The sequence below is a fragment of the Gymnodraco acuticeps genome, unplaced genomic scaffold (assembly GCF_902827175.1).
Source record: "Gymnodraco acuticeps unplaced genomic scaffold, fGymAcu1.1, whole genome shotgun sequence".
Lineage (NCBI taxonomy): Eukaryota > Metazoa > Chordata > Actinopteri > Perciformes > Bathydraconidae > Gymnodraco > Gymnodraco acuticeps.
The window spans coordinates 1-16465 of NW_022990225.1; the positions used below are offsets into that span (position 1 = coordinate 1).

At 42.7% G+C, this 16465-nt stretch overlaps 1 protein-coding gene across 1 annotated transcript in view; it reads right to left on the reverse strand.

Moving 5' to 3' along the window:
- Positions 1 to 1346: 1346 nt before the first annotated feature.
- The window catches only part of plxna4 (plexin A4), a gene marked incomplete at its 3' end in the record, with an annotated part of 211080 nt that continues 195961 nt past the window's right edge, over positions 1347 to 16465 (reverse strand). The window contains exons 23-29 of the mRNA XM_034218841.1: positions 12226 to 12292; positions 11447 to 11593; positions 10413 to 10572; positions 6846 to 6949; positions 3966 to 4065; positions 1919 to 2109; positions 1347 to 1371 (exon numbers count right to left, since the gene is read on the reverse strand). Of these exons, the coding sequence (XP_034074732.1) occupies positions 1347 to 1371; positions 1919 to 2109; positions 3966 to 4065; positions 6846 to 6949; positions 10413 to 10572; positions 11447 to 11593; positions 12226 to 12292 (794 nt within the window). The remainder of the gene's footprint in view (positions 1372 to 1918; positions 2110 to 3965; positions 4066 to 6845; positions 6950 to 10412; positions 10573 to 11446; positions 11594 to 12225; positions 12293 to 16465) is intronic.

The following is a 16465-nucleotide window of genomic DNA, read 5'->3' on the forward strand; positions in this document are numbered from 1 at the left end:
CACACACACAACACCACACACACACACACACACACACACACACACACACACACACACACACACACACACACACACACACACACACACACACACACACACCAACACACAACACACACACACACACACATACCACACACACACACACACACGCACACACACACACACACACACACCACACACACACACACACACACACACACCCCACACACACTCAAGTAAACAAGTGAGGAAAGACAATGCAATCCTTCCTAGTGCCCCTCCACACACACGAGCGTGCCCTGTACCCACACTCAGTCAGAGTGACACTGATGGAGCTAATATGAGAGACGTCAGCGGCGTTGCCAGGGAGAGGTATTTATTGGCAAGGTGAAAGCCAAACGCAGTCAATTACACTGCCTGTCTGCCCAATCATTCCTCACCAAGAGAGATGGCCAGCCAAGATAAACTGGTTATTTCACAGAAACAATCCATCTGGAAAGATGATGTGCTGTCTGCCGTCAGAAAGCACCTTCCTGCTCTCTGCAATGGGATAATGGTAGGGAAGTAGAACGGCTCACAGAGGCTGAGAAGGGATGTGCTCCATGTATGTGGAGGGATATACAGTGTGTGTCATGGCGACAGCTGCTCCTACCTCAATTTTGTTTGTTTATTTATTTCACATGCTGCTTATCATGTCACTGCCATGCCTCTCTCCCTGTTGTTGTCTCCGTTATCGGCTTTAATTGATCACCTGATTTTACTAATCTGCCCACACATCTGCAGTAATTAGTTCTCCATAGTACAAACACACATTGTCTGTGATGTCTGCGTTATTTTTAAAGAAAGATAGAACTGACACATATTTTTTCTTAGACATTAAAGGTTAAAGTCATAGAAAATCAAATCTCTCTCACTGCAGTATATTCAGGGTTTTTTCCAACACAATCTTATGCTGCCTACACAAGGATTTTGCATTAAGTATTATGTTTTGATTGTGGCCACGGTGGCAGCTGTTACATCTTAGTTGTCTAAAGAGAGACTAAGTAAGTGAAATAAACGTAGTAATCTACTCTGGTCTCATATTATCTGAAAGTAATGATTTAAAAACATATTGGACTTGCCGCCCAACTTCTAAGGGTTGCTTATGAACCCATATGGAAATGAGTTTTATGAGGTCTTATCAGTGCAAGATATTCAAAAATACATGTTTTTATTCACTTCATTCTTCTTTCTATTCCCAGTACTGAGATCTCCATGTGAACTGCTAAACAAAGGTGGGCAGGGGATCAAAAACAAACAGAAATGTTCCTGAATAAAAAAATTACAGACTGAACATTTTCATATCGAAGCCTGTCTTTTTATTTTACCCTCCATGTACGCCTCTGTTTTTGTCTGAAAGAAGGGATGAGCGAGAAGGTGACTTAGGAGTGGACTGGACATTTGTATTCAGCTGCTGGATCAAAGTCATATTTCCCTCCAAACCAAATGACCTGCTTTTTTCTTTTTGTCGGAAGGCACATTCAATAAAGACTCATTTTATAGGCATTTCTATTTTTGCCTCATCCTTTTTTTTATTACAGAAATTCCTTCTCTAGCTTCATAAATCTTTTCTTCTTCACCCTTTTTGATATGCTACGGAATCAAGGCAACAGCAAGGAAAAGAGAAAACAAACAGAAATATCTATTTTCTCTTTCTCACCTGAGGGGATAGATGAATACATTTGAATAATCGTTCCCACTGAGATGACTCATCCAAAGTAAATATGAATATATAAATAAAGTGAGTCACGGTTTCAAAAGGTGAAGGTTATAGTGACCTTTTAGCCTTTCACCTGGTGAACTGATTAGAGAAAACATGCATTTAAATGACACTCCCTGCTGTATATAACAGATTCTTATAAATAGTGACTGTAGCATGTTCTGCACATCGATAGCTCACCTTAGTCGCCAGAAGTCGTGTCAGGTAGATTTCAGAAACCATCTTGCTGCCGCGGTCGCCCTCCTTCTGGTCTCCGTGCTCATGGTTCTTCACCAGGTGCCAAACTTTGACCCCGCTCTCCAGGTCAGGAGTGATCATAGGAGTACGGGAGCGCAGGCTGTCGGGGCTTCCAGTGTACTTGATCATGTTCTCTGTGGAGAAAAACATGATTAGTTCATGTGGAACTGTTTTAACAGAAAAGTAAACATTGTTTTCTTCAGGCACGCTTCCATTGGCATTTTATATACATCTATTGAGATATGTACGAAAAAAATGATTTTGCTGGGTTGTCCCTGCCTGTGTCAGAAAGTATAGAATAGTACGGGGTCAGTTCCATATCTAAGGTATACAAGAAGAGAAGAAAGCTGACGGAAATGTTGACTAAGGCACTACAAAACATAGAAACAAATACAAATGGAAAAGCTACTAAAAATACTAATCTGTCGCTTCACTAAAGAGGCAAGAAAAGCCTTGACCTGCCCGTCAGCAACCCTTTTTTGACTTGAGGCTTTCAGTTTACAGGTCGGGGAGATTGGATATGAAACTTTCAGAAAGTGTGCATGGTTAATTTTTCATTGCTTCTTCTGGCATCTGTGGCTGACACAAAATCGAACAGATGTCAGAAGAGCTGAAATATGTATGGCCCACCCAATGGCCGGAGTAGCGATGACATTTCCAAACACATGGCTCAATGAATGTTTACACAGTGTGAAAAAAATTGATCAGTGGGTGCGGTTCAGAGAGAAGAGTAAAACAAAATAAATAAATGTTTTTCACAGTGACAGAAATCAATCTGTCCAGAGAGAAGGCGGGAGGAGTGAACGGTGGAGAGTGTTCAGGGAAAAAGAGACAGCTGGAGACATCAGATACTGTGTGTGTGTTTGTGGGAGTGTGTGTCTACTGATCAAATGTAATTACATTACAATTAGTCTCTTCTAGGGGGCGTTTCAGGGAGCCATATTTAACTGTAGATGTGTTATAAGACCTGTGTCAAGTATTCTCTGCAATACTTAAATTGGGTGTAACAAGATGTGAGCGTGGTCTTTATAGAAAAGTGGAGTGGGTAGTACTTTCATTTTGTGTTAATGATTTATTCAAGAAGTTGGGAAGCTGAGGGTGAGGCAGAGTGAGGAGAAAGATTCTATTCTGATCCTCACAAAGGACGAGTTATTTTTCTCTGTGGTATTTCTAATGGAAACATGACGTCAAAGACACAAAAAGTGTCTCCTTTCACTCTCTGACTCAACATGTCACAATGTGTTTGTCTTAATCTCCACATATTTCTCTCCTGCTCCACTCTCCCTCCCCCCGTCTGTAGCTATATTAAATTATCTATCTCCACTATCTGGTCATTGTGCTCACGGAGAGTTCAAAGTCACTCTCAAGTGCGACACTAGTTGTAAAGTGGATCACACTTGCTTTTGAAGTCAATTCCTTAAAAAAGAGTATTGGATGGAGGTGTTTCTGGTCTCCTCCCTCCCTTTTCGTGTCTCCTCTCACCTTGTCCTATCTGCTCTAATTTGGATCCGGAGAGGCGAGGTGAGGCCGTATGGAGATGAGGCGATGCTAATAATGTGGCTCCACATTTGATGTGTCTGAAGTGTTTGTGGCCGGTGAGGCTGGCCCTTTGATCAGAAACTAACTTGATGGTTTCTCAGGTTCAAGGAGATGCTGAGCAGACGGACACACTGGCACACAGAGTGATGAGAGGACACACTTTAGAGTCTCAAGAGGCCGGGACAATAGATGAGAAGTCTGTTTGGTCTCTTGTTATGTTTTATAATTCCTTTCAACTACTCGAAAATGGTGTCTTATCTTTTTAGGTCTGTCATTGATGTCATGCAGGGTGCCGTGGATGTGGACCTCTCTGATTTATTTGACCTAAAGTATTCCTCTGATTTTATTGAGTGTGTTTTTTAAATGATCCTACATGTAGTGTGTACCATGGTGCCTGAAGCAGCTCTCTGACTACACAAACTTGAAGGTGTACTGAAGCAGGTCGACTTACCATATTTACTTGCAGAAGTTCGAGACACAGTGGAGTTGTTGACTGAATTGTAAGCTGTAACTTGCTTTGGAACCAAGGCCATCACTGCATTATCAGGTACCTGGAAAACAGACACACGTATTATGCAAATGACTGTTCAAAACAAAAGCCATTTTCAGAGTGTTTTCTCATTTGTGAAGATTTCTAACATAACCAATCAGAAAACCCATAGATCACTGTGTTGGTGTCATTTTCTATATTTCCCTCCATCTATTCTGGTTTCATGTGGATACACAGAGAATATCTGATTACCCTTATGTGCTCTGTTCAGCCCACACATGCATATAATAATAATAAAATATATTTATTTATATAGCGCTTTTCTGTAATTCAAAGACGCTTTCATATGATGAGTGACGGGGAGGGAGGGTTTAGCAGAGCCTGTGTGAGAGGGGATATCCCACAGTCTCTTTTCAATAATGCTGTTCCTCTAGGGGTAGGTAGTGTGTGTGTGTGTGTGTGTGTGTGTGTGTGTGTGTGTGTGTGTGTGTGTGTGTGTGTGTGTGTGTGTGTGTGTGTTTGTATGAAGGTATGAAGAATCAATTAGTGTGTGTGTGTGTCAGTGCTGGTCCATGTGTGTAAATGAATGAATGAGTCAATCGTGCGCTCCTCCTTCCCGAGTCAGCCAAATTGGTTTCAATTAACACAACTGGGTATACTCTGTCCCAGCTGTGCCAAAACACACACATGAACACATGTACACACACTGAAACACACACTAACCCCCATTCTGCATAATCTGGCTACCCGTGCTGCAGGGAAAGACAGGGTTAATTGAAGTGATCTCTATCCTAGAGTAGGAGGATGGGACAAGATATGAGGGCCAGGGGCCTTGGTGCTTATAGGTGTGTGTGTGTGTGTGTGTGTGTGTGTGTGTGTGTGTGTGTGTGTGTGTGTGTGTGTGTGTGTGTGTGTGTCTGAGCCTTTTGAAGATTATATCATTATGTCACCCAGTCACTCAATCTGCTCCTTATGCATATTATGTCTATATTATTGTAAGCAGGGGGCCCACAGGGCTGATCTTGTTATTCCTTTATGGGCCCCCCAACTCTCCAACCCCCTTAAGCACGCTCCCTGATCACTGCCTTTATATGCTGAATGGATAAAAAGACGAGTAAATCACAATGGAACAGAATGAAAACAGGAGGAGTGGTTTTGGAGGAGAGGATAAAGACAGAAAGAGGAGCGCGGTTTCCTGAAAGAGAAATGTATGTCATTATGGGATGGAAAGATCTGATATGACAAATGTCAAATGTTTGCTTTTAGGCTACTCTGTGCCGTTTTTCTGAACAAAAACAACGTTTGTGATGCAAACTGTCACATTGTAACTGAAGGCAGGGTGAATTAGGATAGGCTAGTGGCAGATCAAACCAGATTAATGTGATAAAGGAAAGCGCATGATTCTATTGAGTGTGTCTGGTTGGTTGTATTAGCTTCTAATAAGAAAAACAATATGTAGAAAAGGCACACCCGGATTGGCAGAGGCAGCATCTATCAATAGAGTGCATCAATTTATTTAGATGAAAAGAGAGTCAAGACCTTCAAATACAATGGTTCATAAAGGAAATACAGCTATAATAACAAGAGTGGAAATGCTATATATTAAATCCGAGCTGCCCTTTACCAAAGTTAGAGTGTGTTTGTGTTGTCCTCTGCCTTCGATGCTCTTTGCGTAGCCTCGTAGACAATATTTGAATGGATCATTTTGCTGTGTCAAGGATAAGGAGCCCTCATTCCCTGGCCTGAAAAAATGAATTAACTTCTGCCTTCATTATCTTATCTCAGATTGGAATCAGCTCCCTAATCCATTCCACCCGCGCCTCGTACTCCAAGCCTGTTGACACTTGCTGATGCTGACATTTAATTTAGGCACCACGCAAACTGCTCTTGTAGGGGACAGTGGCTGCTCGCATAGCTGCTCGGAATATTAACACTATGGTGAAAAAGACGGCCTGTTTTACCATCCAGTCTTATCCTGGCTGCCCGGAGAGACAGTGGCTGCTCATACGGGACAAAACACCTTCAGATATACGTTTATCACCGTCTGCATTAAAGCCTTTGAGTATTTAATGAGTGAAATCCTTTGTATTTTGTGCACAATGTCTTTATATCAATCCCTGACAATACATGTGTAAACCTTGTGTCTGTGACCACTGATGAGTCTATTCTGTACATGACATTTTTTGCCGACACTTATCCATTTCAGAAATAAGACACCACTTGGCCGGCACATCAGATGTTATCTGGAGCCCTCTCCACACATAAGGGATTACTTCCAGGTGTCACTGTTGTTGGTCACTTTCGGCGTGTGTGTGTGTGTCACTGTCAACTGAGGACTTGCACAACTAAATGGCTGGAAAAGTACTTAGATGGTGTTGGAGCTTAGTGCAGATGGAGTTCACACAGCTTTAGAGGGAGAGGTGGAGTGGAGAGGACATCAGAGCGAGCTTAATGTACTATTGATAAAAGGATGACTGGTGGTAGGAAAGAAATGTACAACTTAAAAATGTAAATCATTCCTTTGCTTTCCATTATAAAAGCAAAGTATATAAACCAGCCAGGCTTTGGCAGATAGCAACCAGCTTTTTATTTAACAATCTCTTATTTCTCTGTGAACTCTAAAACTTTACAAACACTTTGTATTATAACACTTTTAAAGACCATTTGCTATGGTAATGATCGTGTAACAAGCAATGGTTCCAACCCCATGGACCCAAAGTAAACATACTTTGACTCAAGTTCTTAAACAGTTCAAATATTGAGGCGTTATTAGGGGGTAATATGAAGAGTTTAAAGCAGGTTGCAGTCGTCAGTATTTTAGAATCTCTAGTCAAAGCGTACCTGGTAATGGAACAGCATGTTCAGCCTCTTCCAGTCACCTTCGATCTTAGTGGTGACGTCTTCATCCTGCAGGATCACACGCTGTCCACGACCCTGACGCCATTCTGCAATTGCAAAGGGGGAAAGAAAAACATATTAACAACTATATTCACATAATGCTACTCCTTTAAAAACTATTTACTTTAAAATCTGTCTTGTACAGTACATGTATGATGCCCTCAAATCTAGCTGATATGGCTTTGGCACAAGTAGCAATTCACCCATCAGTCTTTCTTAAACAGTCTGCCAGTTACCATTTCCTTTATCTACATGTTCCGAAGTTTTTAGTTAATATCTTTCATTGTCATGCAAAGCATGAATAGGATCAAAAAAGGTTACAAACAAGAAACCTTAAGAGTAGAAATAGAAGAAAAAAAGGCAAAGAGAACCCAAACAGATATGCCACATGTTAGAGACGGTAACAAGAGGCTAGTTAAATGTATCACCCTTTCCATCTCTTTTCTGCTGCGATCGATGGCTCTGATTACAGCTGCATGCCCCTGGCTTGTTCAAATCTTTTTCCATCTTCGACACCAGCCCTTATGCTCAGCTCTCTAAAGGTGCTATTTGTCCCTGCTCTCCCCTTTTCAAACCAACATCCACTGCTCTAAGCCCCCTGCCATGCTGCTCTTATTGTCAGGGTCTTTGTTAAAAGCACACCAAGCTGATATCCACGACAACGGTCCATGGAGAAACGACAAAGATGCCAGCATAAAGCTACTGCAGATCATTTCCATGGTTTCCAGCTTCCACAGCACATAACAGTATCTTTGATATAAACAACAGGCTGGCATTTAAATGACCTTACAACACAATTACAATTACATCTACATGACATTCACACCGGGCTTCCCCCACATCTTTGCAACTTTCGTACAAAACAAAAGCTTTAGTAGAAACAGCTCGCGACATTATCATACGTAAAAAGGGGAAGTCATATCAAAAACAAACAAGCAGATGATTCCTCTATTGTTTTCACAGACATTCTGGGCTGTGTGAATACATTTCCATGTGTGTGTTCCTGCTGTGTTTCCCTCTTGCGTCGGCCACTGTCATCTCCTATTCTGTTCACAAACAGAAAAACAAAGCGGCAATCACTGTGGCGCATGATGAGGCCTGTCTTTGGAGGATCGACATGAATTGTGTGAGCTTCTGAAAGAATCGGCAGGAAATAAAGATTCTCCTGGTGTTTTTGTCTATACAGTAGATCTTCCCATACAGATGCAAATGAGCGCCTGTCTCCAGTCGAGCTTCAGCAAACACATGAAAATGAGAACAAATAAATAAATATCCTTGGTGTGAAACCAGAGCAAACTGAATTTACTTGGAATCCCAAATCCGGTGGTTGCTCAGTAGAAAGATTGTGTGTGTGTGTGTGTGTGTGTGTGTGCGCGTGTATGGACTTGCATTTTGACTCACACTCAGAGAGATAAGGACTTTGGGGAGTGGATGGAAGCTTATGAAGAGAAAGGCTGAAGGTGACTGTTGTACTCCATGGAGATGTGATACACACTTTTGCTCCGGGTAACACTCACACAATGACACAAAGACACACACTCACACACACAGGACCTAGCCTCTTTGTCCTCTCCTCTGAAGGATTGCAGCAGATGGGAATCAGAAACAATATCTGGGATAACAACACTGCTCGCCGATCCGTCTAGGGACAGGCCTGCCACAGTCTCGTTATTCTTATCATTCATTGCAATCAGAGAGTGTGTGTTTGTTTAAGAGTGTGTCAGAGATCATGACAGCCACTGATGTTACCTGTAGAATGTGCGTAGAGCAACTTCAAGGTTAAAAAGTGTGTCAAAAATAAAAGATCAATCAAATGGAAGACCATTTGATTAATCTTGTTGCAATAATCACAACGCATGACACACAAATTAAAATAAACCCTACATGCGTGAAAAGATATGTCACGTGTATTCTCGTTGACTAATGTTTAGCAGAGAACTTTTGGAGACAAAGGATATAGACCAGGGAGCTGCATTTACTCAGTCTCTCCCTCCGTTTCTTACATACAAAGTAACTGGCCAGCTATCTGTGACAATTTCCAATTCCCTCTCGTAATCAACATAATAGAACAACACATCGAGCCCAAAGGGGGCCATAAAACAATTTTATCCAGGAGTGTCGTCAAAAGGCTAAACCAATCTCTTCACTTAGCTATCACCCAGACAGATTCCCCAAGGTAAGCAGAGCCCATCTTGGATTTAGGGTTGGTTATAAATATGCTATTACCTACACACAACAGGGGCCTGGAAAATCCTTCCGGCAATATTAAACCATAAAAAAGCACAGTGTGTGGTACAGAGAGAGAGACTGTAGATATTGGAAGACAAACAAGCATGGTTAACGTTGTAATGCTCCAAAGGTGTACCAAACCCCCTGATCATGAGTTTTGCAGAGAAGGTATATTGCCCCCTTTCATTAGATAGACCCCTAAAGTAAATTGCAAATATATACGACCGGAGTTAGATCACATTCTGACCTTGTGGAAATAAGTGCATACTGTAGCTGCCAAAAGGGATCATAAAAGGCACCAAAAGCCTGCATTTGAACAATCAAGCCCTGCTTACTATCTTACTCAGAAAGAAAGAGAAAAAGAAAGAAAGGACGCTAGGAAATGATTTTGTAGAAAAGAGATCACAGAGCGTCTCGATTGATTAGCTGATCAATCATCTGACTCAGACTCTAGTCGACAAGAGAGTGGATCGATGGGAAGTTTGGGGAGGGGAGAGACCACTCTCAGACATCTGAGCCAACCAAGCCAGGATGTCAAGTCTCCAAGGGTCTTAAAGAAATCTACTTCTCTAAATCTAAGAAGACTTGTACATTTAAAGAGGAGTGGGGAATCCTTTGTAAAAAATCTATGTGTGTCTAAGTTCAGCCTGCTATTCTCCAGACACATAAATAGGAAGCGCTGCATGGTTCGAAATGTTTTGACGAGCTGAACAGTAACTGAAAGCTTCAGCGAGACTACAATGGTGAACAGAAGAATAAAAAAGATCCCATTATACACATAAATACATAAAGGAATGCAAAACTCTCCAATGGGACATGTTTTGATTGCATTCGTAGCACTTTATCTTTCCACTCGTTTGATGTTGCTGTTAATTTCCCTACAGGTGCTAGTATTATCTATGGTGTTCTTATGTGTCGAGTTTTATTTTATCCATTTGTTTTTAGGATTTTATGATTATTTTATGGATGTGGATATTACCTATTACCTCTCGTTTTTATACTTTTGTTTAATATATGATGTGCTTTATGAGTGAGCGGTGTTAGGATTATTGTCTTTCTCGATCTTTAAGTGACTTAATTAAACAAATTCCAATCCAACATGTCATGGCAAAGTTTTGAGTCTGAGGCTGCAATCAGAAAATGATGGAAGGACTGCCATGGTAATTGTCATTATCCTTATTCAGCACTGTAAATAAACAGTTGCACTAATAAATACATCAGACTATTTGCCTGCTTTTTTCGCATTATTTATATATACAGTATCAAGACAAGGATTAGTACCCAGGTCCATGTCGGAGGCTTTCAGGCGGTGGGAGTGTGGGACGTTCTTGTAGATGGCGTCCAGGATCTTCTCCTTCACCTGGCTGATGGTGTCACAGTTCAGAGCCTTCACCTGGATCTCTGGGCTTTTCTCATTCTCTGGATGGATGCAGTTCAACACCTGTAGCACAAATACACATTATTATTCCCAGGTCTCTAAAGGTAGGAATTCTGGCAATATTGGTAACTGCAGCAGTCCATGATTCTGAGATGATTCAGTACAAAGGATATCTTGTGCTTTATATAATGTATTTGTAATCTTCGTAGAGAAAATGTGTGTGTGTATGTGTTAACCTTGTTGATTGCATTGGATTTGTACTCAATGGAAATGAAATCATTCTGTGCTCGCCAAAGGGTCTTTGAGATAATTGCAGGGAAGAAAAAGATCATTCACCAGGGAAGCTGCTTTTTCATCTGAGCTTGAAGAGAGACAGCAAAGCGCTTCCTCAATTGATGAGCAGCAGTAAACCAGCTAATTATAATATTATTAGCATATTTATCAGTTCTGTCTCCAGGTGTGTGGAAAATTACCCAAACTACAAGAGGAGCACAAACACACGTCATAAAAGAGAGGGTCAACGTGTAATCAAGGTTTTTTTCTATCACAGTTCTTGAAAGCTGTCAGGACTTAACAGTGCTAAGTTTTTCCCATTCAAACAAACACATCAGATGACTGGAGAACAGAGAGGTTCCAGAAGGAGGATGCTTCATCATCTCTCTCCATATGTAGCCATTCAAACATGCATATTCTGAAATGGTCTATTTCTCTTTGTCATTTCCAAGCCTTTCTCTTTTTCTTGACAGCTCTTGTACAGGAAGTGAGGTCGACGCTCCTGTGCCCTCTGCATGTCGAGCGTGACAACGACAACTTTATGCTGCGTTGCTCATCTCATGACCGACAACCCATAACCACCCTGTTCCTCCCCTCTTCTCCCTGGAAGCATATTAAGTGTCCCCTTTCAGCCCCTGCACCCCGGGCCTGGTGAACCCCTTACCAGCGTCTTGTAGTCAATCTGTTGTCTGATGAGCTTGTCTTCGCTGAGCGAGTAGCGGGCTTCTCCTGTGATGGAGTCAATGGGGCCTTTCTCCATCTGCTGCTTGATGGCACAGAAGAGGGAGAAGAGAGGTTCGCCTGCACACTCCTGTGAAGACATCCGGAGAGAGAGGAAGACAAAGTTAACAGGGAGGAAGAAAACTTTGAAGCCATTCTACACTTGGATGACAGCAAAGTTTAGTAATGAACAAATGTTGTATTTGTTTTGTTATGTTTTCCGGGCTGACCAACCAACATCATAACACCCCTACATTAGAATCATATTTCACTCAAATGTGCCAACATTTTTGGATGATTTAATGGGTAGCATAGAGTAAACATTGTTATAAAACATAGACTCTTGAAGCTTAAAAACAGTGTTGTGAATCAACCAGAAGAGACTGGCCATTTATCATTGTTTTTATTCTCCTCCCAGATGCAGTAAAGCAACGAATAGAGAGAGGAAGGTTGAAGAGAAATGGTCAATTGAGTTTTTAGTGAATACTGTTGCTGTAGGGTATTACTTCTTAACGCCACATCCATATCATCATACAGTATATTCTAGCTGAAATGAACAGAATCGATATATTCATGTACCTAATTATACCTAAAATACAAGTCTGATCGAAGTCATGAGAAGTACAATTTTCTTACGATGAATTGCTATTGTATCCACAATCTGCAAATTTGGGAGTAAATAAAACCCTTGGCTCAATAGTGAAGCAAACATTGAAGATGTACCTTGAGAAACTTGTAGAGGAGGAACGTGAACCAGTTGGTCAGCATTTTCTCTGCAACAGACTCAGTCCTGCAAACAGAAATACACAAAGCACATCATGAACTTATGACCCGCAACGCTGTTATTACCACCATAAATATTCAACAAAGTCATCAAATATTCTTCTAAAAATGATGACCGCTGCTAATGAATAGGCTTTCGTTACACAAATATAATTGCAAAGACATGGATTGAGTGAGCCTTTGTACATATGACGGCCTTTCAGCCAATCTCTCGGCTGGCTTTTATGTTCAGGCACGCCAAGGGCAGCTTGTCTATGGCGGCGGGGATTTTAATATGAGGCAAAGCAATTAAAAGCCTTTATTTGATCCCGGTGGATTGATGTCGTTAGGGGCTGGATGGGCTCTGTAATAACACTGGCCTCATTACCAAGTGCTCCCTTGCCTATTCACTGGACCAACACTCGATCCGTGCACAATAGAAAGTGAATGAATACATCTCCCTTTCTTTCTCTGCCTGGCATCCATGCTCTACTAGTGTGGCAAAATGGTGTGTGTCTGCATTTGTGTGTATGTGTTGACCTGGGCCAACAGTGTGATTGATCCCGTGTGAATGACTAATCTGCATACATATTAACAACAGCGGTGGTTGCGAGGGGAGAAAGAGGAGAGGCAGGATCGGATATCCTTTGACAGCAACCTTCTTGACCAGCAGCAGGGGTGTGTGGGTAATCTGTCAGAACACCTCAGACACACACACACACACACACATCCCTCCCTCGGCTTTCAATGAGCAACAACCATAGGCATCAATATTTTAGGATTAGGATCCATTGTGTCCGTGTGTATGTGTGTGTGTTTTGGTTTTGTCCCGTATTTCAGCTGCCACCTGCAGCCCTCCCGCCTTCCTCCATTCAGACAGCCTCTTTAAGGGGCTCCACACACTGAGACATGAGCGGGGGGGATATCATGTCCGCTGTGCCAGTGGGTTGGCTTGGCACCCCCTGCCATCATTGGCACAACACCTGGGGGGGATTAACTTCCTGTCTCTAACTGTGCCCGCACTTTTATTTAGCTGCCCCCCCCCCCGCCCTTCCTCTGTCCGTAGATCCAAGGGTCAACAAGGTCACTTTTCATCTTTTCTTTCATGTGTCCTTGCTTTCTTCCGTGCTCCCTCTGGCTTCCTCCTGCAATCATACACACTTCCAAATTCTCTCCATTTCCACAAATGTAGCCCATCTATCAAAGGGATGAAAGGAGCATGGAGGAACGAGGAGGTGCACAGGAAAGGAGGGAGGGAGGGAGGGGGCAGTGGAACAGGAAAATTAGGAAACGAATGAGAAGAAATGGCTTGGTCGAGTCTGGCTTTTGCTTTTCTTCTTTTAAACTTGCCTTTCTCTATTCACTTCAAATAGACATTGTGTGCCTGTGTAAGTGGACAAGTGTGCCGCTGTTTTAAGACGAGCGTGCAAAAAGCACAAATTAATCCCACTGCGGATGTATTCAGAAATGACCATGTGTGTCTGTTGTGTGTGTGCATGCTTCTGGCAGTGGGTGCTGGCCCTGCTGTAGTGAGAAGTCTTGGCACGGCCCCAGCAGTTTGCTTATGCTCACTCTCCATCAGAGCGCAGTGGGAATGAGGATAGAAATGGCACTGTGACGGAGCTGCTTTGGGATCTAACGTTAGCATTTAGTATTACACGTTTCAAACATTCTTCTCCAAACCTTTGCTAAGCTGCTACTCAAAACACAGCACAACCTGCGTTGGGGTTAATGCAATGAAATGTGCCGTGGCGTGTTGGCATGGTCAGGTGGGCCGTGTTGGCAGCCGGTCGGAGGGGCAGTGGGCGTGGAGAAGGATGTAGAGCAGAGGGGACCTGGCAGAGTGGACTTCCTCCTGATCACTGATGAAGGGGTGTTGGGAATGTTTGCTCCATCACACATTGAACATTTGTGTTGGCCATAGCTCCAACCAGCATGTTTTTCTATGCAAATGGTACTTTCTGCAAACTGTCACTTCCTGGAGTGTAAATCTTTGAGGGTAGATGTAATCCTGCTCCTCTGCTCATTTAAGCGATTCAAACAGCCTCTCTTGTTTACTGATATTACTTTGGCTTAGCTAGGTTAACCGAACATGTAACTGCATCTGAGTCTCTCCTGGTTCAGTCACACGTGAAAACAGCGCAGTTTGAGATCAGAAATCATTTCCATGTTTCACTCTGCCTCCCTGTGAGGAAGATTGCTCATCCTGAGTGTCAAACAGTCTCACAGTGACGCCTAGCTGCGGACCTGTTTTCAACAAAGATATCTTTAAAGTTAACAAGGGGCTTTTAACCCTGTGCGGGGATTGTGTGTCCGCGTTTAAGCCGAAGCAAAGCGGTGATCAACACAAGAACATATTGGGCTTTCATCTTTTGACCAATATTAAAACTGGTATTCTGACACATTAACAGCAGCCAAAGTAAACTTAAGGCTTTGTAAAATGGTGTTTAACTCTGTATGACAGGAAGAAGGATGGTGTTGAGGGGAGGCGAGTGAGGGGGTGGAGGAATGGAGGGGAGACAGGCGTTTCAGGAGGAAAGGGCTGAGAGGAATGCGACAGATGGTTGTGGAAGGCTCTCGTTAGTTAGCTTGCCTGGTGGTAGTGCTTCAGCACAGGTTGAGATGGGACAGATGGAAGGATGTGTGTTTGTGTGTGGAGAGAGAGCAAAAAGACACACACATGCACACACGGAGATTTCTTGGAAGCGGAGGCAGTGGGTAGCCATGCTCAGATGCTGTGCCAGAGACACCCTGCTCACGCACTTTAAGCATTGATTTAGCAATCAAGAAAACAGGGGAGGGGAAAGAGGGGAGGGGGGATATAGATTGAGCGAGCGAGTATAAGGGAGGAAGAGAGAGATAAAGAAAGTGACGGTGGCAAGTGGCACAAGCATCAGAACAAATAGAGGAGGAAGCAGAGGCAGTGTGAGGGAGAATAACACTCAATGTGAGCAAACATGGTGAAAGAGAGAAAGAGTGAGAGGGAAGAGGAAGAACGTGGAAACTAACAAAACAAATGAAAGAGAGGAGAAGAGGGAATGGGTGCTATCTTTCCAGACAAGATTAAGCTCCATCTTCACAGCCTTATGCTTATGCTTATATCTGGGCTATTTTCAGCCGCTATCCAAGGACACGCCAGTCAACCCGCTCTATAGGGTGTCATAGCTTGATCACACTGCCTCATCACAACTGAAATGCATGCTGGGATGTCGAAGGACTAACAAGCGCTTCTAAAAAGAAAGGACCAGATGAAGACAGTGCCAATCACAATGGTGTGGATGACAAATGGGCTATCAAACCGCCCGAGCGTTTGTTGTAAACATGGCTCTCCCTCCAGTGCTGCACTGTGATTGGCTTTCTCCCAGGTTTACTTCTCCCTTCCTGACAAGGACTGAAAGTGTCATAGAAGACAGTTTGTTTGACTCTGGTTCAGATTTTAAGAACAACCATGCTAATATAGAAAGGTAAAGCGCACATTTTAACGAATGTGTGAATGTATCACAAGATGTATTGTCATCACAATATTGGAGAATGTTTTTGCACATGGCAGTTTCTCCTCACATGGTTCAGACCTTGCACATTCAAAGCAATAGTGACATGGTAACTAAGTGATCAAAGAGCTGCCTGCATGCCCCAGCAGTCAGCATGCCTTACTTGGTGACACAGCTTTAAGTGTCTCCATTGTCCTTGACTCCCTTTCCCTGGCTCTGCTGTGCCGCTGTCTCTCCTGCTGTATCTCCAGGATCAGCCGTTACTCCATTGTTTAGTGGCTGCACCAAGCTTGGTGAGCTCTTGCTGCAATTAATTCAACATTAATCTCCCTCTGCATCACCAAGCATCGTCTAAACGTGCTTTCATGAGATGAAAATGCCCATGGTACGAGGATCAATTTCAGTCCTCTTCCTATGATATATGCTTATCGCGTGTGTGTGTGTATTTATTGGCAGGGATGAGTTTTTAGCCTGAGGGAAAATCAGAATTGTAATTGAAAAGAGACTAATAAATTTGGAAGGTGCCTGGAAAATCATCTGGGGGTGTCAAGACTTGCCAGTTGACCCCCGAGCAAAACAACATACAAGTCCATATGTATGAATAGACATGCGTATTACACACATACACATCAGCTGAAAGGCAGACGGTTTACTCAAGTAACCATAATCATCACATTTACTACACACTGAGGGCAGGCAGTATAATCCCT